At 37.7% G+C, this 27689-nt stretch overlaps 1 protein-coding gene across 32 annotated transcripts in view; it reads left to right on the top strand.

Annotated features, from left to right (window-relative positions):
* The first annotated feature begins 926 nt into the window (after positions 1 to 926).
* Positions 927 to 27689, top strand: part of LOC112564035 — a 73511-nt gene continuing 46748 nt past the window's right edge. For 15 of the 32 annotated variants that reach the window (XR_003099147.1, XM_025238584.1, XM_025238574.1 and 12 more), the window contains exons 1-3: positions 929 to 1121; positions 3079 to 3831; positions 4334 to 4585. Coding sequence is in view for 29 of the 32 variants with exons in the window: in XM_025238584.1 (XP_025094369.1) it covers positions 3114 to 3831; positions 4334 to 4585 (970 nt within the window). In the remaining 3 variants the exon portion in view is untranslated. The other 17 variants (XR_003099148.1, XM_025238572.1, XM_025238576.1 and 14 more) reach the window with 11 other exon arrangements.

The raw sequence follows: 27689 nt of genomic DNA, 5'->3' as shown, positions 1-27689 counted from the left end.
GTATATTGTGCGTGCATGAGGTAGATACAGGGGAGATGAGGTGGGAAATAAAAGATCTTTGCCTCTTAGATAAACTATTGGCTGAAGTTTTATATACAATCCAAGAAAGAAAACCCATCCTAACACGGAAAATCCACACCAGTGACTGCTCAATCCTTGTAGTGTTCATATGCCAATGCCAACGCAACGTTCGTTCCAAATTGCACTTTCTGCTTCTCCATTCGTCTTCATTGAAGGTTGAATAGGCCATACACTGCTAAACTGAGTTATTTATACCACAGAGGCACTCCCCAATTTAAGAATATGGGATTGTAGCAACTAGCTCAACTGACAAAGCAATGAAAGCCTCAAGGAAAGCAACGTTCACAACAGGTTGATGGTACAATGAAGCAGCCAGAAGGGTATTCACAGGCACTAAAATACTTTGTGCGTGACTTTTTTTTAAACAATCTAACGATTCAACGGTTTGAAAAAAAAGCAAAAAAAAAAACAAAAACAACAACAACAAAACAAAAAACAACAAAACAAAAACCAAAGGCAAAAGAAAATACGCAAACGCAGACAAAGAGAGATGACTCGACAAATTAGACTGCTTTTAAGAGTTGCTCCCCATTGCGTGTTCTGTGGGCGATGTCTCTCTGTAAATGATTGCAAGCACAGACTGTGATTGCAAGTACCGGGAAATATATAGCCAGATAACAACACAAATTCTATCAAACTATAAGTGCACGTGATCTAGCGATTAATTATTTTAGCATCTCACCTTTCAGAATGAGTTTCTTAAAGTAATTTTTAATCAATCATTTTTTAAGTCGTGAAAAATCTTCAAACGTAAATTCAAATAACTATTCTTTGATTATTTTATAAAACTTAAAAATATCAACAATATAAACGCAATCTGTATGTAAGCTACGTGAATAACGGCGTTGGTAGCCTCGTTTTCAAACACAAATCGCCATCTTGGCGGCCATATTTGACGAAGACAATGATAGTCTTCTAACAATGAGAATGAGCTAATTTTACAACGATTTGTAGCTGTAATCGTTCCTTTTCAAGAGTAATTACTTAGAACTAAAGTACAATTACGTGATTTTTATGCTGACGAAGCCAAAATCGTTAAGGTAAGAATAATTTATTGTCTTGATATAGTTTCCGGCTTTTCGGGGGCAGGTTCATTGTCTACTAGGTGGTCTCGATTTAAAAAAATAAATAAGACATGTCCTCGTAAATACATTAAAATATGTAATGTACAGATCTTTTGATTCTTCCTTATTGTTTTAGTGAGGAGTTAACGAAACACCATGTATTTTCTCATGGTTGTTTTAGTAGTATATTTAGTACAATATTACACCTGATGCACACTGACAAATGATGTCTTCAACCCTCGAGAGAGCTTAAGTCTTCGTGAATTATTTGCAGATTTTTACATACACTAACATTAGAAGTTTTCTGGAGTATTAATTTCAGAAAAATAATTCTTAAGAGAGATTAAAGCAGATATGCGGAGGAATGTTGGTGTTCGAAAATTCGAACGCTTCAAGATTCATGGCATTGTTAGATCGCAGCATGTGTAAGAATGGAAACAGCGCGGGGGTTGGGGTGAGAACTCCGCAAGTTCTGTTCAGCAGAATTGTTCTTGGATAAATTTTGAAAGCATCTTGGGAAATCATTGTTAATGAGAATAACAACATTGACATGATAGAAACATCCTCTGGCCACGAAGTCATATCCTGAACACGTCCATCCTGCACTTTATTGAGCATTTGTTATGTTTTTAGTGCTAGTTAATTTTATCATTTTGGTTTTATTATTTATTTTAAGGCTATTTAAAATCTGTAAGTTTTTATCTCTTTGTCTTTAATAATAGCCCATGGGCATAACATGGTCATCGGTCATTTTTACCCCATACCAAGTCAGTTTGATCCATTTCATCCCAAGACCAACAAGTCAGATTATATTAAGCTCAAAAGATGAATTGATCACTGATGAAACTAGTAGCTATTAACATCAAATATTACCTAAAGAGCCATACATAGTTTAAACGATATAGATAACGCAGGCTCAGCTGCCTATTTTAAACAGAGCCATGTGAATAAGTTTAGTCATCATACTTTTTTTCATCCATGTGTATGTGTGTGACAAAATGTAACGAAGTTGTAGCTAACTTTATTTCTGTTCAAGACGAAATTTTAAAGAAAAGGACATTGAAGGGCCTCTCTAGTTGCTTTTTGTGAATTCAAGAACTTTTTGAAGGGGTTCTAAAATTTGGTCTGCCATTGCATAAGATGAACTTGAATATAGTGATTATGGTTCTGAGGTGTGTTTGTCTCTGGATATAAACATTTTGTATGTTATGATCACAATGGCAGAAAGATAAATTAGGTATTGTATTTTTTTAAATCTGAACATTTGAAAATAGAAGGTAATTGAATATTGACTAACATGGATAATAACATAGGCATATAGTTGCATGCATCATCACATTGGCCTTGATTTGGGTTTTTAATAATTTTGCTTCTTAGTGGTCATAACCACCCACCCTATTTCCCAAGAGTGTGTTGTTACTTGACAATCCACTGATCTTTTATACAGTTTATTTAATAGAATAAGTAAAGATCTAGTGTGGTGCCTCTTTTGATCATTTTCCTTCCCCAACCTTTGTGGAGTTGGGTACTAGTTTTTTTCTGCTGGGTTGATTGTAAAGAAGTTGTCAGTGTGGAATGTCTTTCAGTTTTGATGCCAGTGTTCTAACGACTCGGCTATCTGCTTCCGCATTTAACACAATGATCTGTGGTTAAAAAGTCAGGCTGTTTAAGATGGTAGCACAGGTCAAACCTAATTTCATGGAACAGTGAAAACAGTTAAGCAAGATAAGTTTTTCTCCTTTTTTACATTTATATGACATACTGTATCTGTAGGTTTTGTTGCCTTTAAGTTTTGATTTTAATTTTTCTGTACCATGTTTTGGCTTGCTGATATAAGATACTTTTGCACTTGTTACTACTTTTTTGACAGCTGAAGCCTGCTTTGCCAATATCATTTAAAATGCAGTCTTGATTTCTTTTTAATGTGTTTCAGATTGAATTGGACTGATACACAGTTTTTCCACCAGCATGGATAGTGATACAGCATCACGTTTTGTGAGCTCATTGGTAAAATCCATCCAGGCATTGTGCAATGGTTACATTGATTTCTCTACCAGCATTGAAGTGGTCGGCCATATCCATTTGCGAATAGACCACAATCACAAGTTTAACTATGTGCTTAGTGAGGAAGTGAGTAAATCTGTTAATGAGGGCTCAACTATATTTTCCAGCCATAGCTATCACTCGTTGCCCCCACCAAGTGCACCACCCACAAAACTAGCACCCACTTCCACAGGAGGACCCTCTTCGAGGCGTAAATCCAGTCATCCTTTGCCAAGACAAGAAGAGACTGATCCTATGCCAGTGTCTTTGCCACCAGAAGTACCATCAAGGTCCAAAGAACTTGTGTCAGATCGTTTAAGTGAAAGCGGTGACTCATCACATTCATTAAGTATGGTTGTGTTTCCTGAAATTGATGAGCTGACTGGTTCAGGGAAACCTCATTCAAACACTAGTGGTGGGAGAACACGGACAATATCTCACACACAGGACACGCTCGACCGACGACGAAAGTCAGAAACTCATGCACCTAGAAGTGTGGATTCTCCAGCAAAAAGAAGTAGAGACGAGGAGAGTGGTTCAGTGCAAAAGACAGAATTTGAAGTGATAGAAATAAAAGAGGAGCCAGGACTTGATGAACCCAGTTGTGCCTTTAGTGAAAGTAACCAGTTACCATCACATCAAGGTGATTTTAAAAAAAGTTTTGTTTGTTCAGTTCTCATAAATGTTTTTGCAGCTGGACTAACTAGACATACACATGTAATAGAAGTCAGGGGAATTCCAGACTACCAACCACAATTATTACAGGTTAAATAATGGATATTTTTCATAAGCTTATGCTTATTTTTATTATATCATTTTGCTAGTTTTTAATGATAGAGAATTATAAGTGTAACCTACTTTTGCAGTAGCAAAACTTTGTAATTAAAGAAATGTTCATAAGAACCCATTGGTTGTATTAGTGGTATTTAAAAGTGTAATGTTAGGTATTTGGCTTTAGCTGTTTGAGGACAAAACTTTATAAAATGAGAAAGTCTGTTATCATAGAAGTTTAACAGCAGCTTTCCAAGTTAGTTGCATCCTGTTATTTTCATAGTGAAAGCTTGAGAACCATAGCAGTTTAAAATAATGTGCCATCATCTGTTTTGATTATATTGTTCATATGAATTGTATTGTTTGTCTTGCAGCAGGGATGGGTCATACTCCTGATTTCTCAAACTGTGTAATGGAAAGTCTTGACCGAGTAGGACAGATCGAGGGTACCTCACTTCTCAGTGCATCAGATGGACAACAGCTTCACTTAGCATCACATCAAGGACAGTCAGACCAGCCCTTCCCAGTCATGCTTCATGCAAACCCTTCTGTTCAGGCTCCCGGAGGAGTCCTCACTCTTCCAGGGCCTTCAAATTCACAAGCAACAGCATCTACAACTCCTGGAGGTAGGGGCAAAAATTTTTTTCTTTGTGTATGTTTATATTAGGTAACTGCTGTGCATCAGAAACTATGCATGTAGCTGTTTTCTTTTCTGTTGCGTTGTGTTGATCACACATCTGTAGTTTGGCAAAGTTGTAATGTAGCATAAACACAGGTGTAAAATCTTGCAGATTTACTTAGGTGACCATAACAACTTTTTTTTTCATTTAACAGTGCAAATAGTAGTATTTCAGGCAGGAACAAAATTAGGTTGGTATTATATTTTTATTTCTTGTGAATGTCTTGTTTCATGTCATTACATTCTTGTGACCTCGGGACAGAAGGATTAAAATATGTCGTGATCTATTTAAATAAATGTAAGATCTGAAATCTGCAGTCAGACAGTTTGGGATTGGAAGTTTAGAAGGGGTGGAGGAATCTTCAAGTCAGAAATTAAAAAAAAAATTTTCTTCACATTATGCGCAAATGAAAAATGCAAAAAAATTCAGTGGTAGAAACATACATCTCAAGTAACGTATATCTCCATGTTGTAATTTAGCATTGTAATAGTGGAAATCAAGGTTAAAATCAGCTGGTAAACAAATAAACAAATAGAATATTCAGTAGGAATTTAATATGAAACCTTTGTGATGCTATTTTATTTCTTAAAGCAAAAACAAGGGTTAAACATTCAACTGATAGCTCTTTTTTTTTGGGTGTCCAACAGATTAAATTTTTCAGCATATGGAAGTAGAAGAAACTGTATCTGATTGGTTTCTGTATATAGTTTTTTAGAACATTTTTTATAGGAAAATAATTTTCTACCCTTATTCTGTTATCCATTCGTGTATAGTTTGCTGTATTTTAGCAGCTGACCAAATACAAACACAGGGGATTAGCTTGAAGATTAATTTAGTGTTGGTTAACCATGGAACATTGCAAATAAATTTGTAGTGTGTCCACAGCACTACATTAACATCTTGTTTTATCCATCCAGAATGCAATAACATTACTGAGAAATGAAAGGATCCACTTGCAAGACTTCCATAAGTATAGACCTCTCTTTGACCATTCATTCTTCATCTGTTTTCTTAAATTTTATTTGAAAGATTATTGTTTCTGGGAAAGGAGTGGTTCATAGGTGGAAAGACTAGCCATTTAATGTGTGGAATAGGAACTACACTGTTTCTGTGGATGGCTAGCAGTTTACAAGGTGATAATAGGTTTTAATGTTTTATGTGTTTTGCTGTTTATGTTTTGTTGGCTAGTTTCCATTCAAAGTTAGTATATGGGGTTGGGGGTGAGTTAAAAGTATGTAAAAAATCAGCTTTGCCAATGCATATGTGGTGATCACGTGAAATTGAAAGCCTTTTCTTCCGCCCATGGTCTTGTTGTGCTCAAACTTTATAAACTGATGAACTGTTTCACATTTTTCAAATCACATTCCCGCAGCCAAGTGCATTGAAAACTTTCAGTACTTGATGACTTCACTGTTTGTGTAAGTGACAATAAAAAACAAGAGAATAAAATACATGGATAATTTCCTGTCCCTATGTTTTGGTCTTCTGTAGAGCTAAGATTTTCTTGACAGCTTCTCAGCTGACATCTGCATATAATCAAATGTTTCTTGTGTAGTGGATGGGAGGGAGGTGGAAGATAGAGACCAGGGCCACCGAGAGCCAGTGCATGCCCCGGTGTAGATGATACCTCCAGGCCCCTTGTAGTATATGCCCAGTATAATATAATATGCTTACAATTTGATTGTCAACATATGCATTTCATTCAGTAACATAATATAGACTGCAAACATTAGGACAAGTGCACTAGGATCTACATTAGTAAATGAGGAAACAAGAAAAAAAATCCCGTGATGAGTTCAGGAACCATAGGAAGGGACGGAATGCAAATCCACTAATAAATACTTTTGACACAAGGTCAACTGTGTGACCTCCTTACCTTTGAATTTTCACAAAAAAACTGTTGTGGCAGTACTTAGAGGAAGTAGGCACTTGATGTGACAATAGAAAGATGAAAACCAAAAGGTTTTAGGCAAGCAAAATGCAAGTCCAATGACAAAAAGAGCGTCAGATGATTTGAAAAAATACAGCAGGTCAACGCAGCAGACTGCAGATAGAGTTATCCCTCATAGTCTGGTAAAGCAACAAGACATCACTCTATTTTGTTATCATCCTTTACGTTCTTCTACAGTTATTGATGTTCAGTTTTATTACTTGACAACTTATTACAAAATATCAAAGATTACTAGATTACAATGACTTGGCAGTAAACATCAGATTGCCTCCCAGATTCGGAGTTTAGCATGAAGGGATTTGGAGGGCTTTGAGTCTTAGGACAGGCAGTATGCACGTCAAACATTTTTGATCATGTATGCATAAATATTTGGATGTATAGAGAGGGACTGAAATAGTGTCTCTGTTTTGGGATTGTACTGTTTATGTTATTTTATTATATTGTTAATGCCCCTTTTGGGTGGCAAAATGAATAAAGAGTCTTGAATCTAACAATTTTTGCCGCCATCATTTGGTTTTTTTAACATTCTTCATGTATGTGCATGTATATTGTTTTGCTCTCTTTCTCTAAACTGATATGTGGCTGTAATCAAGAACCATGTGATGTTTGTAAATGTGAATTCTAAGCTGATGTTTTTTTTAAATGGGAGCTTGTGTACCAAAATTATCAGAAATTAAAATAGTTACTAATTTTATTTAGATGTCATTATGTATTGAGATGTGAATTGCTTGGGTTGATGTACATACATCACTAGGCTATAGCATTAGTCTACTCAAAGATGTTACTGATTTTTTTATACATTTCATTTTGCATCTACCAGGGATCATTTCACATAGTGAATAGTCATAATGTGTAAAATTAACTGCCATTTAAAATTTCATGTTTTGTTTCTTCTTAGTTATTTTTTTCAGGGCTGTAAGCAGGTTTCTAGTTGCAAGGAGAAAAGGGGTATTTTTTTTAACTGATGAACAGGATGCACTAAAATACTGCTGTTGATGGCAGGGTTACTTGTCACAGAAAGTTCATTGTATACCAAAAAAAAAATTTTCCCCCAAATAACTGACAAAATAAAGGGGTAAAGGATAGCATTCACACACATACAGATTGCTAGTATTCTTTAGTAGGTAGAGGAATAGTTTGTAATGCGAAAAAGGTAGATGTTTTTTTGTGGGACTGATTCACCACATGTATAGTGGATAATAAATACAAACTTTTTTAATACTGAGCAGGCATTATAAATGACTACAGGTATGATTGGCAATTTTATTTTGTGAGACAACATTTTTCAGGTTTTTGTGGAAGTACAATTGGTCTCCCTAGACCACAAATTTGAGGCTAACATTTTGTACTAATGTGAGTACTGCCTGATAAACAACGAGATCTTGAAGTACACTTGTGCCACTCATTTGCTAGGAAAATGAACTTCAAGAGCTTAAAAAGCTTTTACCAAATTTGATAATGTCCAAACAAATTACATGATCACCATTGCCGCTGAATCCTGTCAGGTACCTGGAAACCCTGCTTTAATTCCTTCAGACATTTAAAGATTTTGCTGGTCTCTTTGCGTTGCATATGAAGTTTCAGCTTATGTGGCTAGAAAGCTTGCTGGTTCAGGAAGAAGTGTTGAATTTTGAAAGATAAATCAACCTTGTCACATTTACTAGCTGTGAGAATCAGAGTTTTAAAGGTGCCTGCTCCCATTTAAGAAAATGTCTTTGTTCTGATGCACAGCAGTATTTAGAATGATTATCTTATATAGTTGCACTTGTTGGTTGGTGGTTGGCTTGATTTGTAAAACGTGATGCTATGTTTTACTTTTTAATAAATACTATAGATTCTACCATATCCTGGAATGATACATGCAAAAGCATGCAATCATGGCAGCATTATGTGCATATACATCAATATGCAGATGCTACCAGCATGATTCATCATAAGAAGTGACTTTTTAGAAAATATAAATGCTAGTGAACATCTAGATTTATGAAAATGGGGTTTGGACCACACCAGCATTTTACATACACATTTTTTCTTTTTTCTTTGCTGGTATGTCTGCATGGATGTAAAATTCAAGACCTACAGATGAACATAACATCTGGGTCTTGCTGTAGTTTTAAATGCTTGGGATGATGGAGTTTGGTGTTTAGTGAATTCTGGACATTGTGGTGATGTTGAGTTTATACTGAAAGAAGAATTTTATCAACACATTCATCCATGTGCTTTAGTTAAAGTTTAGTGATTGAAGGGCAACTGATGATTGGTGTGTGCTGAAATGAGCTGTAATATTCAAGAAACAAACTTGATAAATGAAGGATTTAATTCCTTTGTCGCAGTTTTGACAATAAAGTTGGCAAAGTAAGCGAATACTGTATTAGTAGATGGACTCTGGTTTTGCACAGGCTCAACAGCCATAGAGAGTGATACATTACTTTAGGCAAGTATTTTATATGTATTTCTAGCGGCTTTTTAAATTTGTAAGAAAATGAGAATTTGATGAGCATAATTGTCTTTTATAGGATTTGTGACCATTGTCAGTTTTTGCTGTTTTCCTTTCAGTCTCTTACACTCTTAATACACTTGTACATGTAGGCACAAGCTTGTGCATGCATATGCACATCCATGCATGTATGCGAGTGCATGCATACACTCTTTCACACACACACATTCATACACACACACGTGCGTGCTCTTGTGTGCCACCTCTGTATCGGCCTTTATGAACTGCTTTCTTAGATTAGTGCTGTCAGTCCTGGAGATTATTATATGATTTTATAGTTTGTACTGCTGTAAATGTGTGTTTCGTTGTTCATCATCTTTTTGTTGACAAGGTTAATACATTTTCCATCCAAATTTTCCCTTCTTCTCTTCTGAAGCTAGCTTTAATCAGATGTTTCCATCACATTATCGTGACCGTTCGCTTTTGGTGCCAGATAACACTTATGTGGGTTATAAGCTGAATACTTCTTGATGGCTTACTTAAAATGACTGCACATTTGTTTTGCATGGACATTATCAATTTTGGATACTGCAAACATTACAAACATCTTCAGGGGCAAATGCAGCAGTGGATTTTCTGTTTGCATTGCGGGTGGCAGGTTGAAAGTCAAAGGCTAGCAATGTCATTCTTTCTAGTTATTTAAGGTGTAGAAAAATGACCGTGGGTTATTTACTGCACTCATAAACTCCACTGAATTCTGGTTAAATGTGGACCTGATGTAAGCCTTTCTCCGATGGCACAGGCAGTCGACTGACCAGTGGCCAAGGTGACAGCTCGCCAGAAAAGGAGGTTCCAAAGCTGGTGAGGCACTTCCTGATGCGTATTCCAGTCAGGGGCAAGAAACTTCATCCCCAGAAGCGGTGTCGGTCGTGCAGCAAGGAGCTTGGCTTGCGAAGAGACAGTAGCTACTTTTGCCCTGTGTGCCCTGGACAACCGGGCCTCTGTAGAACAAGGCATTGCTTCATGCTGTACCACTCAGACCACAGTCTGACAGTTGATGTTGAGGCTGTTCCTGAACTGGATATGGAACCTGGAAAATAAAAACTTACTGCAGCACTTGTGATTCTTCCTGGGATATTGTCCGATTTCCTTGGCCACCACATCCAGAGACATTTGTACCTCTTTTTTTTTTTTTTTTTTTTTGTTAGATTAAAAATTAAACTTTTCACAGACTGGGCACAAGGAAATGTGAGGGTACATGTGCATGCAGGCACATGCATACTTACACATGGTAGAGATGCATGCATGGAAATTGGAGATGAATGTCAAGTAAATTTTGAATCTCTTCAGGTCTATGATAGCATCTTAAACAGCATGCATTATTGTTCTGGTATTTATGAAGACACTGTTAAATGTGTCACTTGTAACTACTGGGCATTTTGTTTCACTGTTGGTGTTTCATTTTATTCTTATAAAGCTTTGGGCTTTATTATTTCACTGAAGAAAACCTTGCCACCGTTTGATTATAGTTAGAACTTATGTATAGCCTTTCCGTTGAGGCTAGATTGTGGATTTCTTGGCAGCTGCATTTCTTTGAGGTTGTATCATTTCTTATTCAGCTTAACTTGGATTTATAATGTTTATTTCTTACTGAAAGCTATGTACATGCACAAGAATGCACACAAATACAGTCCAATAGAGCACAGTAGCACACGTATGCAATTTTCAGTGCTACATCTATGATGTTTTTAGTCTCTTGGTTTTTCTTAATTACTCAATCACTTTAAAAATCTTTGTTGAGTCATTTTTTAAAAGTTGTAGACTCTGGCTTCCGTGCATTTACATGCATAAATAATATGGGTTGGAAATGGGGAGCTAGAGGGGAAAATTTGCCATTTATCTCATCAAGATAACATGACAGTGTGTGTCATGACGTCTGGAATTCTTCTGGCATTCATGTTTTGTGGCTTGTGACCTGTTGGCAAAGTGCGGTTGAGTACTCCTTACGACATCACTGGCACAGAATAAACTGGGAGGACTTTTGACAGTAGCTAAAGGAGCAATTGAAATTTAGGTCAAGTAATAAAGATCAGAATGTTATATCAAGTTGATTGGCAACATAGATCTGGTCAAGGATGAATGCCTTGTTGCTGTATCCAGGCATCATCTTTTGATACTGCTGCCCCACATGCCACGATATGGCATTCCTCATAGCATTAGACATCCATGGGCCTTTCCTCTGTAGTATGTAGACAAAATCTTGCTCCTTTTAGAATTATGACACACTTGTTTGTGTCTGTTTCAGAGTTTCTTGGTCATGAGGTAGTGGCTGCCTGTGCAACAAATATCTCGGAGATAGGTCTTCAGCATGTAGGTCTGCGGACTTGTGCTGCTGATAAAAATTATTCCATATTCAGTGTGGGGCAGTGTAGGCCTTTCCACAGACAAGGCCCAAAAAGTGCTTACTGGCGGAACATGAGTGAAGAAAAGCGTTCACTGGAGCGAGAAAAGTCTAGGATGCGTATGCGGCTTTCTAGAGCCCGCAGGAAGGAGCGGGAACGTCAGCTGATTTTGAGAGAGTGGCCTGAAACACAAAGATATTGAACTTGCAGCTGATCATTATCATAACTAAATATTAGTATGATAAAGTATTACTGATCTGTATTGACTTGGAGCTCGGTTTGTGTGCTGTGTGTGATGGGTATGCTTGGCACGTCTTAAGATGGCGCCTTTTCTTTGTATATGTCACACTATCTGTGAACTAAAGTTTGGCACTATGCAGACTACTGCATGCTCAGAAAACTTTTCTATCATAACTGCTTGAGAGGACTAGCAAAGACGTTTTTCAGGAGAAGGCTGCAGGAGTTTGAATATGATTTACATTTAGTCTTTTCTGAATGCTTTTAACTGTGAGACCTTGGGGAAGTAAGAGCATTGCTCATGCTGTTGTGACAAGTAGGACTTTTTCTTGTCTTTTTCAGTTTTGTTTGAGGGGACTTATGGGACCCATCCTTTCACGCGCCATCCAGCGTCCACACGTTTTGAACAAAGTTCCATGGGTTCTGACATGGTCGGCACGTTTCTGTCTCAGATGTGTACAAGAATATCTCAGGATGTTATTGGTACTGGGTTTCCATCGCTCAGTAAAACATCTTCCTTATCACCTGGCAGTGGTGTATTGGATAAAACTGCTGTCCTTCGAGAGAAACGCAGACTGTATAAACAGAAGTATCGTGCACAGTTGTCAGCAGAACAAAGAATGAAAATCAACGCACGAGAGCGTGAAAAATACAGAAGGAGAATGGACAGCTACAGGCGGAATGTGCTGTAGAGCATAGCTTTTCAGGCAAAACAGTAGCAAGTGGAAGGATTGAAGAGAGTGATCAGAATCCTGTACTGTGTACCATTGGTACTTGAGAGAGTGAAGAGGCAGCAGGAAGGGAAAGCATTTTGAAAAAAAAGGACAGGGATGGGGGGGGTGGAGGAAAGAAGAATGTAAATGTGTGGCTGACTATTATAGTTCCTAAAGGGATAATTATAAAGGGTGTGGGAGTGGTGTCCTCCAAGGAGAGTTTAATCACTGCAGTGTTCATTGAATACAAGATTCTGTTTGTTGCTATTAAATTGAGGGAACAAACTATTTTGCTTGGAACTCAATTAAGAAGACCCATTTATGTGGACATTAACTGCCACCATCTTTCCCAAAGTTCTATTTCCTTTAAAATTGGATGTGATAAGAAATGTGTATTTCCTGTTCCATGCTAGAGTAGAAAGGGTGCTCATTGCATCATTTTTGTCTTCTTGTTATTTTTATGATGATGGACTGAAAAGCAGTAGTGTGACTAAACGTTGTAAAGGAAATGGGTTTGTCATTGGATTGATGGGTCACCAGAGCAGTATGTTTAAACAGTGAGTGCCATATATGCTGATGGATCAGAAAGAAAAAGGGAACATTCATTCATAAGGTTATATAAAGCTCAGATATTGAAGGCATGAATTGGTAGTTGTCTTTCCTCTGTAAAAATGATGGATTTTTCCTTTCATTTACTGTGACCACTCTGTGGTCTGGCATTGGAATGACTGTGCAAGCACACATTTGTGTTAAGACATTTGATTGGCTTGGTTAGGATCACTGATCAGAGGGAACTATGCACAAAATGCCTCTTACAATATATTAAGCATTCAGTATAATTTCTGAAGAACTTCAGCAAAGGCAGAATAACAGGAGATGAAGACCGTTTGATGAGAAGAACAAAGTAGACTAGAATACAATTGGGAGATACTGTTGTAGCTGGTGCTGCAGAAGAATTTTTTTGGTTGTCTTTTGCAGTACTGCAAGTAACAAGGAGAAAGCAGCAGAAGCGTGCCCTTGGGCCTTGTGAAGATAGATCTGTAATGCGTCTTCCTGTCCATGGCTTAGGGGACTTTGTCAGGGGATGCAAACCATCACAGAGCCAAAAGACCTCTGAGCAGAAACGCTGGGAGGCAGCCAGACGTGCCAGAGAATATCGAAAGCGCATGAGTGCAGAAGAGCGTTTAAAGTATAGAGAAGCCACTCGCCGCCGAATGCAGATTCACAGAGCACGCAAACGTGCTGATCATCAAACCCAGCAATTGCTGGCAGAATTAGCCAGACACGAGCAGTGGTAGATAATATGCTGGTAGCTTCAGTAGGTCAAGATGTTGTTGCTTCTTGTTCTGTTATACTTTGTTGTTGCTGTCTGAAATGTTTCCCAAGGGCTGGAAAAGACACTTTTCCTATAGCTTGAACAGTTGAACACTACATTGGTTGTCACCCAAGATGATGCTTTCTGGCTTTCTTTTGGCATTTAAGGCGTGTGATTTCACTGGCTATAACATGATCAGAGTTCCAGTTTTATTACAGTAGATTCTGGTAGAACAGTATCTCTCTTTTCTTAGTTATTATGATGTCATGAAAAAAAATTGGTTCATTAATGGCCACCTGCCATGAATGCTAGTTTGATATTCTGATCAAACCAGTAGATGCTGCTGTCAGTAATTTTGATCATGTTTTGTCTTGCAGCAAGCCTTTGTATACACATTTTCTGGACTCTGGCCCTTTTCTTGATGTCTTTTTTCTTTAATGTCTTGAATGGGAATGGCAGCCATTGAATTTACTGTCCCAGATTTGGGGGTATTTCTGTGCTATGTTTTCATTTTGCATTCATTGTGCAGCCTATTGCTGGTGCACAGTTCTGCCGCTAGGTAAGGTTTTCTGTTTTGCTGTCTTTTGCAGTGATGAGGGGTGTTCTCCCGATGCCATGGGGTTTCCCTCCGGGGAGAAGACAAGACACCCTTATGGTCTTGAATAGAGACCACAGAGTTGCACAGAACCCTAGAAGTGCTTATGTTCGTAGAGATTCAAATGTCCATCAAGGAAACATGCACATGAAGTCCTATTATGGTGGCAGGGACATTCAAAGAGTACCACAAGGTGGAATGAGTGAAGAAGAACGCATCCAGTGGAGGAGGGAAAGAAACCGTCTACGTGTTCGTGCTCATCGCGCCCGCAAGCGAGCAGCTCGAGAGCAAGAGGAAAGAGAAAGTTTGATGGCCATGCAGCAAGTGGCAGAAACGGCAGGGATTGTGCTGGAAAAAAGAGAGAAATGAAACTTTTAAAGGATAATCTCTCAGAGGAGTGCCTGTTACATTTCCAAGAATATAAAAGCAAATCTGTTAGGTGTTTTGTTAGTAGGCTTGAGAAAAAGTTGGAAAGCCTTGTTCATCTTAGTAGGCATGATACTTAGTCATCTAAGGTGACCAGTCAGGGAAATAAGATAAAAATATTAGAGGGAGGGACACACCATTGGCAGCAGGGTTGTTGCTGATCAGCATGATCAACAATCTCTGTATAGGTGAATACAAAATTGTTTCAGTGCCAGTTAGGGTTCTTTTACTATCTACAGTTCTGCATCAGTTAAAAAAAAATTATTTGGTGGCTGCATGCATCAACGGATTTGATTATCCTTTCTTCATTTCGACTTAAAGTTTAGTTTATTTTCAGTGAAGGAGTTCTTATAACAAGCTTGAGCAGGTTGTTAGTGTTTCTTTGTCTTTTTTCTCTGCAGTTATGTCTGAACAAGAGTACGGAAGACTGTTGTGGCGACGGCAGCGGAATGCTCAGTATAGTAGGGCATATAGAAAAAGGGTGAAAGAATCTTCTGAGAAATACACGCTGCACAGGGAAGCCGCAAGACGCCGACGTAAACGATACCAGGAAAAGAAGCAGTTGGAAAAAGAAGTCTTTTTACAGGGTGTTTTACACCCATTGCCCTTAAAAGGCAATTTCAAGACTCAAAAGCGTTATAGATAATGCACAAACCTGCGCACAAATGCACAAGTGGATACATGACATGCATGCATGCTCACACATTCTTATGTGTATGGAAACTTGGAATGTGAACATGCTGAATCTTAGGATCAGTTTCAGTTATGTTGGTTGCTGGTTAAGTTGCAAACCTATGGATTTCACAGCCCCACCTCCTTTTTTTGGTTAAACATCTGTTTGGAAGAAAATATGTAATGTTACATTTATTAACAATCTAAGGCAAATGCAGTGCCAGGAAGAAAATGTTTTTAATGTTAAGGTGTGGCCCAAATTTGAAGGACAATTTTGTTTGTTGATAATGTTAGATATGATTTTAAACATTTGACATTCAGCTTTAGACAATAAAAGTCTTTGATCAGGAGATCACTGCATCTGTTAAATTGTGTGCATGTGTGAGAACAGATCTGAGTGGGGTGTGATTTATGCTAGCACACTCACTTTGTATGTGGTGATTTTGGAGGGACAATAAAGACATTTTTCAAAACGAAATTTTAGCTTTAACAAGAAGTTACTATTTCCACTCTATATACCTCGGATGCAAGTCAGTGGAAGATGTAAACATCCCCTATCAAAAAAGAAGATTACACACATGTGAGTGCACATTCACAATGCATAACAATCATTTTGCACACTTTTTTAATTGCACATGGCAGATTAATATGTCTGTTAGTCAAAGAGTTAGGCAGTTAGATTGTGAAAGTGAAATATGTGCCTAATGAGTCGGGTTCATTTGGGGGTAAAAAATGTGCTGGTAGATTTTCCTGCATTAAGATAGAGCTAAACTGGGTGTTAAATATCGTTGGCTTCATAAGCAAAAACCATTATTTGCTGTACTTAAGTACTGGTGCTGCATTTTGTACAGAACATCCAGATGTGCCTTAACCTGAGTGCTTTTGGTCTTGTGACATTTTCTCTCTGCATTCACTACTACTGTGATACATAGTATATGTGATTCCAAACCTATCTTGGACTTTATTTTATATTGAGCAAAAGCATTTTAAAGTCAACACATCCGAACATCCTCATCTTTCTGATATTCACAGCATTGACAAAATTTACATGAAGACTTCTTCACTTAAATATTAATTATTTTAAACCTCAGCACATGCATCTGTTAAGATATAAATATATGATTGCATTTGCCATTTGCTTATGACCAGAATACTAAAGAGTCCATAGTCCATTGTGCTGAAGTTTTAGTGAGAAAATGTTCTAGTTGTAGCATCTTGTATTTTTTAGGGAAAAATGTTCATTGTAGAGAAAGTTACATTTAATAGCCTGCCTGTTTCACTGAGCTCATTCACATTTTATTGTTGGTTGGTATTTACTGTTTAGTTTAATAACAGAATTTAGAAAGACCTTCAGAGGTGGGGGAAGGATCAAGGCAGAGAATTTCTGGTGATTTCTGCCTGAGAAGTATTTCAGATGTAAATCTGCTGGTGTAACTATATGACATATCACAACAGGAAACGTGTTGATTTATTTTCTGTAACTAAGCCCTTGAATGTTTTAAAGTGGCCTCTCCCGAGTTCTGCTTGTATCACCTCTTGAGGAAAGCTTGTGACAAGAGAACTGAATGTGTGCAAGACTTTGTGCTATTTTATTTGCGACTGCTTTTGTGATTGTTGCTGTCTTAACTAATTTATGGTACTCACGTTTGTTCCTTCTATGGCTGACTGGTTGTCTCTGTCTACTAAGCCGTTATTTAGTTTTTGAATTTAGCAAACAAAAAACTTAAAACTGTAGGATTTAGCAAATTTGAGAGGTGGATTTTGGTTACTAAAATGTCTTTTGAAACAGTGTTAGTTGAAAATAGGGAAACTGTTCCAAAAGCAGAAAATTTAGAAAAAAGTAGAAGGGAATAATAATAAACGCATGCTGATGAGTCTTTGGTATAATTGCTGGGTTTGAAAGAAGGTGATTATAATACACAGTTGAGAGCTGCATGCTTAAAGAATTTGCAATCATCAGATTAGGTTGATATGTCATCCACATTTCTGCTGTAAGCAAATGTAAGCAGCCTGTGCCGTTGGACCAGCTGAGTATTGTTTCCAGCAACATGTGACAAAATAAGTACAACTACAGTAGACATTACGTTCACTAAATTAATTTTTGTAAATTTTCAAATATTTCCTTTAAAAATGTTAAAAATTGTCATAAGTAGACACTAAAGAGCCAAGGTCCAATGAGTTAAATCTTTAGTGATGTATGTGGTCAAAGGAAGAAGATTTGCACAGGAAAAATGTTTTTAAAATTACCTGAAAATAGCCGCCTTGATTTGTTGTCTTGGTGCATCCTTGACAAAGAGATGACCTGTCACCATACTTATGGCTCATCACAATAAACCCACAGACCATTCCCTTACTAAGGGATAATGCACCGCAAATGAATTAACTCAGCTTATGTCATTGAGTCAAATTTCTTTTTAGAAAACTCCAAAATGGGTTGACTCAGAAACTAATCTAAATGTAGTTGCTTCTTATGATAACTTTTGATCAGTTGTTTGGTATCATGATTTGTTTAAGAGAAAAACAGCTTTACTCCGAGATTTTGTCCACTTTTGTAAGCATTAAAGTGTCAAATTTCTGAAGCTGTTACAAGCACATGGTGTTAACTTTTGTGACCTTACTGGTTTACTGTGTGTCCGTGCCATTTTGCACCAAGAGGACTGCTAAGAGTGTGGCTGTGTGCACTTTTGTTAAAAAGACAATATCTGCACCATTTAGCATATAGAGGACTGGTTGATTTCATTTTATGATAGTCGTCAGCAAATCTGAGGCTGTATGGAATATTGCGCTTGCAATTTTAGCTAAGTTGGGTTTGATTTAAATAAATCTGTAACTGCATCATAAAAATTGAGGAGACCCTTTTTTCTCTCTTATCTGTTCCAGGGGAAATTAAGGTGGCTTTCAAGCTGGATTATGGCTCAAAAGGACGGGGTCCCTTTGGTAATAATAGCGAGAAATACACAGGGGACGACATTAAGGAGGCCATAGAACTAGTGCATTGTGGTGTGCCAGTCATAGATGCAGCAGCCAGATATGGCATCCCACGTGCTACTCTCTTTGTCTACTCGCGTCGGGGATGTAGAACTCACAGCGGACGATGCTCCACTGTTTTTGCTAGAACCCATGGTCTTAAGCCTCAGAAATCACGAAGAAAGTCCGAGTACACCCCAGAAGATCTTGAAGCAGCCATAGAACATGTTCACAAAGGAATGTCTGTAATAGATACAGCAAATCTGTTTGGCATTCCAAGGGCAACTCTGTTTGCAAGATCAGCGAAGGGCTGCCCCACACACATAGGGCGTTGCTCCACAGTTTCATTGCAAAGCAAGATAAAAAATGAACCCATATGAAAGAAAGTGTATCATTTACTTTGAAATGAATCACATGAATGAATGGACAAAGAGCTTAAAGTGACATCAAGTTCATTCTGTCAGACCAAGGAGCATGCAGACTAGTTTGAGCCTCATTGGCATAAATGCATATGTACTGAAATGTACTTTGTTTTCCCCCATTTTGTTCTTATGATATGTGACTTTATACACATGTTTTCGTGTACATTTGCATGAAACATGGGAGTAAAAAACTTAAGCGGAAAAATAAAAATTGAACTTTTTTCTTTTAAGAAACACTGGTCAGTGCATGTAGTAGAAAAGACCTAACATAAAAATATTCTTTCACCATCATTTCTACAACTACTTACTGTGTGAAAAATGGATGCAAGATGATGTTAAATTGTGTGAGATGTCTTTTTGAAACATCTTAAGATTTCTAGTGATGCAGTAGATTTCAATAGAGCTGGAAATTTTGGTGGACTAATAATACTTTTTCACGATATGTTTTTCCTCTTTATTGCATTTGGATATTTTGTGCTCTATTTGAGTGTAGTCATTCTGTAAGGGTATAATTGATAGTTGCTTCCATTATAGACATCACTGACGAAGAGGTATATTTCATGTAACGGAAAGTAAGCTTATTGTAAAAACCAGTGTTAGGACGTTATATTTTACATGTTTTGAATTTCTACTCTTGGATGCTGTGCAGCCCTAATTTGAATGAAGAGAATCAAATTTGGACATAAACATTGTACTGTGCTTATAAGTTTAACAAGTGTAGGAAGAATGTTTCTTCAGACTGCCTTGCTGCCATACCCTGGATGGAGTGGCAACACTGTATTTTCCTTGCTGTTTTGTTCCAGACCATGTCCATGAGCTAAAAGGCAGACAGAAGGCTCGAAGGATTTTGAAGTATAAATGTTACGCACCATCTGCTCTGGCTACTGCCGTTGAGTGTGTTCGCCAGGGTTGGTCTGTGAACAAAGCAGCAAGATATTATGGTGTCCCACGGTCAACTGTGTTAGATAATGCCAAGCTACCACGGTCAACTGTGTTAGATAATGCCAAGCTACCTGGAAGCAGAAAAACAGTTCTGAAGCCAGGAGATGACTGATAAAAGCTATTATTATTTCATATTACTTGATATGGATGGGTCAAATTAGTGGTCAGAGTTGGTAAAGATGGCAATGTTTACAGTCCACATTTGCATCAGGAGTTGTGGATTGCTTAGCATCAAGGGTGTCATCATCAAGTTGAGAGGCAATTTTCTCTTTTTTGCTTTTGTGTCTTCTGCCCCTTCTATCAGTTTGGGATTTTTTGGTGCTTCAGAGAGTTAGGCAGGCAAGTGAATGTCCTGAGCAGTCCCTTGCTACGAGTGAAGAAAGTTTTAGTCATCTACCATCTGTGTAATAGTTTGTGATGAAAACCAGGGCTATGCCATAATGGTCTGGTCTGTAACTAACAACACATTTAAAACGGGATGTATTTACTTGACTGAACCACTTGAAGTGTTTTATTTCAATGCATTGAACAGATCATTTTTTTTTTTGGTTTTAATACTACAAGGCACAGTAACTTTGCTTTTGTTTCAAACACTAAAGCACACCTTGTTTAAAGGTGCTAGCAAGTCTTTTCTTGAAGGTTAGTGCTAAGAGACGAAAGTATCATGATATGGGTGTGAATTGGTCACTTGCTTGCTGAGCAGAAGTTGCAAGGAGAACGAGTGGTAGGATATTTCTAAGCTGACTGTTATTAGGAGATTTTTTTCCCCTTTCTGTTCCAGTGTTGCACCATGCACATCCATGGGAGGAAGATATATGGGAAAAATTTGCTGTATTGCCATATAAAAAGGGTGGATACAAACTCTTCTAGTGCTCTTGATGCTGCACTAAAGATGGTGTATAAGGGGGTTTCTGTGAGACAAGCTGCAATTTCTTGTGGCATTCCTCTGTCCACACTGAAAAGGGCACACTTAAAAATCCGAAGGACTCACCAGAATGCTCAGTGAGTGGGAAAAGGGTGCAGGGTGTGTAACATTCCAACTGGTCATTATTTCTGATCCCTTCAGCCTTAGCACTGTCTTGGTGCATATGAGAAATGTGAGTCATTGCAGGAGACTCCACCTGTCCTATTTGTTTGGTGCAGACATATACAGGTAGTCCTTGGGTTACGACGGTCTTGGTTACCACGCTTTATACTACACTCATTCCGACTTATGAGGTTTAGCGAACCCAGTATCTCCAGCACCTTCTGCAGCTTCCTCCCAATAAGTAAGCCTGATCTCTCTTTGGAATTGTAATCTTTGTTTATTACAGTACTGTACACTGTTTATTACTGTTACAGTATTTACAGTACAGTATTTCATTATTAAACGTACTGTACTGCACAATATTTTACTGTACTTATGTTTATTGATAATTATGTAGGGTGTTAGGATAGGTGTTTGGATAGGCTAAGTGTTTGCAGTACTGTATTGTTATTATGGTACAGTACTGTATGAACGTATGATCCGACTTACGTCGAAATTCGGTTTACAACGCCGTGTAAGAACGGATCAACGTCGTAAGTCGAGGACTACCTGTATACTCTTGCATTTCTAAGGCAGAACATGTATTTTAATGACATTCAGGTGTCCATTCTTCACAATTTTTCCCTGCAAACTGTCTTTCCAGTAGTAACATTGGTTTTAGTTAAGGGGAGATGTTGTGGCCGTGGCCTTAAGCAGACCATTCTCATTTATGTTGTAAGTTGACATAAGTTGATGTCTACACACAATTGTAGAAAATATCTTGATTTACATTGTATTATATCAAATATAGAACATTTCAGCATCATTAGCAAGGAAACACGTAGATGGCACTTGTATTCAGATTTAAGCTCATAGGAATTGTACATGCTCATAGTCATGTAAGTATCTTTTGTAGTATTATTTTGGTTATTTTGTGGTAGTGGTAGATTAGGAGCAGTTCTTATGTGATAACATGAGATGTTTTATATATTTGCATGACATGGCTTATCTTGTTTGTTGGATGTAGCTAATTTTTTCAGCAATATTTCATTGACAGTGGATTGTATGATACAAAGAGGGTTTATTTTTTTTAGGCCTCGATGTTAGTGTGTAGTGTTTAATGATGTTTGAAAATAACTGTCTCTGCAGAAAGTGTAAATAATTGTTCCATCTCTGCCTGGGTAAAATGAAAGATCAGAATGGTATAGAAGCATAAAGTTTGATTATTTAACTCGTTCAGTCATAATGGAAGCTCTTGATTCAGTTAAAACAATACAAAGTCAAATTAGTAAAAGGCATTTAATTTGTACTTCATAGTTAAAAAGTTGTGTATCATCACTGCTAGCAGCCGATAATGGCACCTGCATAACTTGGATTGTACTGGATGCTGCAGTAAATATGTGAGGTGATACATCAATTTGTGTGTGTGTTTTCGACATCCACTCATTAGTGCATGTGTTGCATACATGTGGCTAGAGGTAAGCATGGTGTGGTGTTAAAAAATAGCATGCTAATTCATGTTTTACAATAATTGATTTCTCATCAGAGATCAGTGGCAGCAGTTTTTGTTAGCAAGCACCAGTCAAGATTTTCAGACAAGTGAATGACAGCCAGCCACATAAAATATCAGAAGCAAGACTGCAAGACTAAAATTAGTTTGGTCTTACTGTGCAAGGTTTTAGCTGAGGGGGTTCTTTCTTGTGTGTTCCAGGCGCATTGGTGACGGTGCTGCCACGGGGTATTACCTATAAGAAATACTCATACCAGGCTCCCATCAAAGCTGTAGAGCTGGTTCATAGAGGCTTCTCGCTGTACAGAGCATCTGCTGAAACAGGGGTGCCACACAGCACCATAGACCGACATGTCAAAAAGTGCACATTGCATGCAGGCAAATGCAGGGGTGCTTTTCTCCATAAAAAATCAGCATAAAGCTGTTACACTAAATTTTCATGAGTATTCACTTTGAGAAGCAAGAGCAAGTAAATTGTTTAGAGGTCTGACTAGCATTTCAGAAGTCGTCATTATGGCTGTATAATACCTGCTTTGGTAAAAATTCTTACTGTGCTGGAGGACTGCTTTCAGAGGGATGCGTCTTGCTATCCACTTTCTCTTCTGTTTTTATTTGATGAGAATTTGCATTGATGGAGTAGTGTCAAAGTAGGTTCAAGATCCTGCTTGGCATTTTGCCTTCAAAAAGTCTCTCTGGTGAAGGAGAGGGAGTGGGGTGTGTGTGTGAGAGTGCACATGCATAGATACAGGTTGTATACATTAAAGGGCATCACAGTATAAGATGCACAAGAACAATAGGAGAGGAAGAGGATAAGCAGAAATTAAAAAAAAAATTATAGATTGTGATGAAAGAGGTGAAATGTATGAGAGAAAGTATGATTGGCATGCTGACGTAGAAAAAAAAAATGCCAAACAAAATTATTGCTTCACTTCTGGGGTAATTGTATCTTAGACTTAATATGTCTTGACACCTTTTCCTCTTTACATTGAGACATGTATTGCACTTTCATGCATATAATATAAACCAAAATTAAAAGAGCTTTTAATTTTTCTTTAATTTGTTTAAAGTCTGAATTATGGAAAATTAGTGTGAAAAAGTTGCATATTGAGAAACAGAGACCATTATTCCTTTGAGATCTCTGCCTTATACTGTCATTCCCTGCTGATATGATATTAAAGATCAAAACCTTTGTTGTGTATGTTTATTTCATAACTAAGTTCATAAGTCAATAAAATATTACTACTACAGAAGAAAAAAATACATTGATTCAAAATGTAATCACAGGCCCATCAGATAAGGTTATGGCAGCGGTTCTCAACCTTTTACATGTGGCGACCCCCTAACGAACACCGGTACGTCCGCGACCCCCTTAGCGGGCTAGGTCGGTGGAAGAGCGGGGGGGGGGGGGGGGGCAGCTTTAGCTAACCTCGAACGCCCGTCGAGGAAATCAATGCAATTCAAAACGGAAAGAACAAATTGTATCTGCAAGAAGTATAACTGTTAATGAATTTTACTAAAGCTAATAAATATTATTTATTGGACACTCACTTTGATTAATGAGAAGGTTGAGCCTGCTTGCTATTGCATAAAGAAGCGAACCTGGGTGCGATGTTCGTACCCACTGCTATTCGCAGCTCAGCCTCTGCGTCCACACGATTTCTGTATTTCGACTTCAGTGCTGCCAATGCTGAAAATCTTGCTCACACATATACGAAGTTGAAAATGGCAGCAGAACTTTCATTGCTTTCTCAGAAAGGAGAGGATATTCACCGTTGATGCTAATCCAGAATGTTGGCACTGGTGTTGTTTGGAAGACCATTTTCAGGATTGTCACTTGAAAGGTCGATGAGCTGCTCTTCTTCTTCCGTGGACAACCCGCTTGTGCTAGGATCAGCCAGAAATGGATTACGAATCCAATCGTATTTAGTCACATCAATTTCAGCGAAATAATGCTGAAACCTTTCTTGCAGTCCGTTTAGATGGGCAATAATTACACAGGGTTCCCAGGTCCTTGCAAGGTCCTTTTAAGTCCTTTTATATTGAATTTTCGCCAAAAGGCCTTTTAAGTCCTTTTATTTGCCATGCGATCCTTTCAAATCTCACACAGGTCCTTACATTTCTCTGTGACCCTTTTAAGTCCTTTTATCGATAAAATATTACAACAAATTATTTCCGGAGTAGACTTTGGCGCAAAATACCGACGATTTTTCCTGCATTGCTATTTTAATCACAATTGAAAGATGCCGGGGAAGTGCTCTTTTCAGGAGAAGTGGCTAAAGGAAGACAAGTATAAAGATTGGTTAATAAAAGACTCGAGCAATAATGTACATTTGGCACGATGTGCTGCCTGCAAAAATATCTCTGAATCTTTCATCAATGGGCGGAAAGTGTTCTGAAACAGCACATGTTACCGAAAGACACCAAAGGCAAATAAAAGTATTTCTGAAAGATGCGCGCTTTTGTGTAACTGATTACTTTCGTCATCGAGAACATCCACAGCCCGCTCAAAATCAGACGGCACCGACAGCTCTGCAAGTGTGTCCAGTAAGTTGACAATTATTTATCTTTAGCGATTCATTTAGTTAACGATGTGGGTACTTAGAAAAACACATTAAATTAAAGCGTGCATAACATTTTGCGGTTTTTTCCACTCTTATTAAGCCTATCGTCTAATTTACGGTGAAGCCAATAGCTTAAAGATCAGTAAATAGCAAAGAATTATTTAAATTAAAAAGTTGAGATTTTCATTTTCTCATGATTCGAACTACAAATAGAGTTTTATACAATCACGAATCTTACTACAGCTTTGCTGCAGAAAATTGATCTGAATTTTTGGCATCTGATCAGGAAAGATTAAAAAGAAAGTATAATTAATAATGTATGCTTATTATCCTATTTTACCAGCAAATACATTATTTTTTGGATTTTTAAAATCAAACAATTTAACATTAAAGCTAAATCAGTTAGCTGAAAATAACTTTCATTTCAACTATGCTGCCATCTTTATACTTAACTTAGTTTAGTATTATTTATATTATCATGTCATTAATTATTGCTTTTTGAAACCTGTCTTTTATTCAGACAGAACATAATGTTTACAGACATAATGGTAACTTAAATGTTTCTTTGAATAGGTTTCGTGATGAGCAATGAACGATGAAGGCAGAGATCCTGTGGACTCTCAAGATTGTGGAATCACACTACAGTTTCAGATCTGCTGAAAAGTCTGCTGAACTGTTTCGACTTATGTTCCCAGACAGCCAAGTAGCTGCAGAATTTAAGTGCGGTCAAACAAAAGCCAGTTATTAACTTCATTTGGGCTTGCTCCTCACTTTTCGAAATTGCTTCTGGACTGTGTAAATTCGTCGCCTGAGTATGTTCTTTTGTTTGATGAATCTTCTAACCATAAGACTCAAACTAAACAGCTGGATTTCCATGTTCGTTACTGGAGTGACAATGCTGTAAGGACTCATTACCTGACCTCGGAATTTTTGGGTCATTCCGCGGCCATAGACCTTCAACAAAAGTTCAGTAAGGTAATTAGCGAATCAAACTTCAAGCAAGCTAATTTACTTCAAATTTCTATGGAGACCTTCTGTAAAACCTAAACCTTCTTGAGAAAATTAATAACGACATGATTACCAATCACAATGTTGTTTGTTAAATGTGGGCAGCTGTGGACTCCATGTTATGCACAATGCATTTAGGCGTGGGTGCGAGGCTTCTCAATGGGAGCTTGAGTCATTTCTTACATCTGCTTATATCTTGTTCAGAGACAGCCCAGCCAGAAGAGAAGATTATATAAAAGTAACTGTTTCCACATCTTTTCCAGCCAAGTTCTGTGCTCACCGATGGCTTGAAAACAATTCTGTTGCTGAAAAAGCAATTGTTATGCTTCCATACTTGGAAAAATTTGTCAAAGCTGCAATGGAGAAAAAAATAACATTGCCAAAGAACAAATCTTTTGATATTGTAAAAGCTGGAGTCTTATCTACCCCTTTGCTTTCATGTCGTCTGGCTTTCTTTAGTTAATTGCCAGTATACTTGAACCTTTTTTGAGAAAATACCAAGCTGATCAGCCTCTTCTTCCTTTCCTTTGTTTAGACTTACATGACATTATGAAAAATCTGATGCACAAATTTATCAAGTCAAATGTACTTAATAAATGTGAAACTGCCCTCCAACTTGTGCAGGTTGATATATGCAACAGTTCTAACCATGTCAATCTGAGCATGATCGAACTTGCTTCAGGGTTGATAGACTACTGCTGTAGCTAAGAAACAGTCATCAGTAAACGATGGAACTCTCATGGCCTTCAGAGCTGAATGCAGAGATTTTTTGAAAGCAGTTGTTCTAAAATTGCAGATAAATCTCACTGAAGTACACCCTAGTGAGAAACATAACTTTCTTAAACCCAAAGACCATGGGGGAAAAAGACAAATCAATACAAAAAATGAAAAAAGGTTTTGTTGTATTGCCAAGGTGTGAAAAGGTTTGATGATGTGACTTGTGACAAGGTATTGTCAGAGTTCCGTAATTTTCTTGACAGTTCTGCAGGTGAGTGTGGTAGTAAGGCTTTTGACCCTATGACACAAAGACTGGATAGTTGGTTTTATGATGCCCTTGCTGGAAAAGCAGAGTTTCAGGTGTTGTGGTCTGTTGTCAGACAGTTACTCCTACTCTCTCATGGTCAAGCTACAGTGGAAAGAGGATTTTCATTCAACAAAAAACAGTAGCTGACAATCTTAGTCAGACTGCACTAAAAGCACGCAGAGTAATTCTTGATCATATTCACAGTGTGGGAGGGTGGAAAATGTTGAGATCTCCAACCACTGATGATATCCGCTTCTAGTGCCTATGGCAGGTATGAACGTTACCTCTCTGAGCAGAAGCAGCAGAAGGAAACAGAAGAAAAGCAGGTCCACAGAAAGAGATTAGGAGATGAGCTGGTAATACTCACAAAAAGGCTAAAGACCACCAGTGCCGAAGAACGACACCTGCTGAACTGGCTGACAGAATAGTTTCCAGGCTGAAGAGCAAAAAAGTTTTCACTTATTGAAAGATCTAACAACATGCGTTTGTTAGCCAAAGACAAGAAGAAGAGATAACAAAGATTCAGTCAGACATTGATAGATTACAGGAAGAAATTAAAAAGTGTTGAATTGTGACATTCAGAATTAATGTTTATTTCAGTTTAAATAAGCCTGCACAATTCTGTACATGTATGCTATGGAACATGTTAAAAAACCAGAACTATTTAGAGGAAATTAGGTTGTGTAAAGAAATTGTATTGTTTAGTATTGGTAAAGCTGTAGGGTGACAAAGAATTGAATTTCATCAATGAAACTTTGCTTATAGTAGATGGATTGCTTTGTCATTTTGTAATCTTAATCTTATGTGTATTAGTATATCATGCTGTTTAGTATATATGTTTGCATGTGTTACATGTATGTGT

This window comes from Pomacea canaliculata, linkage group LG5 (assembly GCF_003073045.1).
Source record: "Pomacea canaliculata isolate SZHN2017 linkage group LG5, ASM307304v1, whole genome shotgun sequence".
Classification (NCBI taxonomy): domain Eukaryota; kingdom Metazoa; phylum Mollusca; class Gastropoda; order Architaenioglossa; family Ampullariidae; genus Pomacea; species Pomacea canaliculata.
The sequence above is the reverse complement of the archived record's forward strand: the minus strand, read 5'-3'. Positions and strand labels throughout refer to the sequence as shown.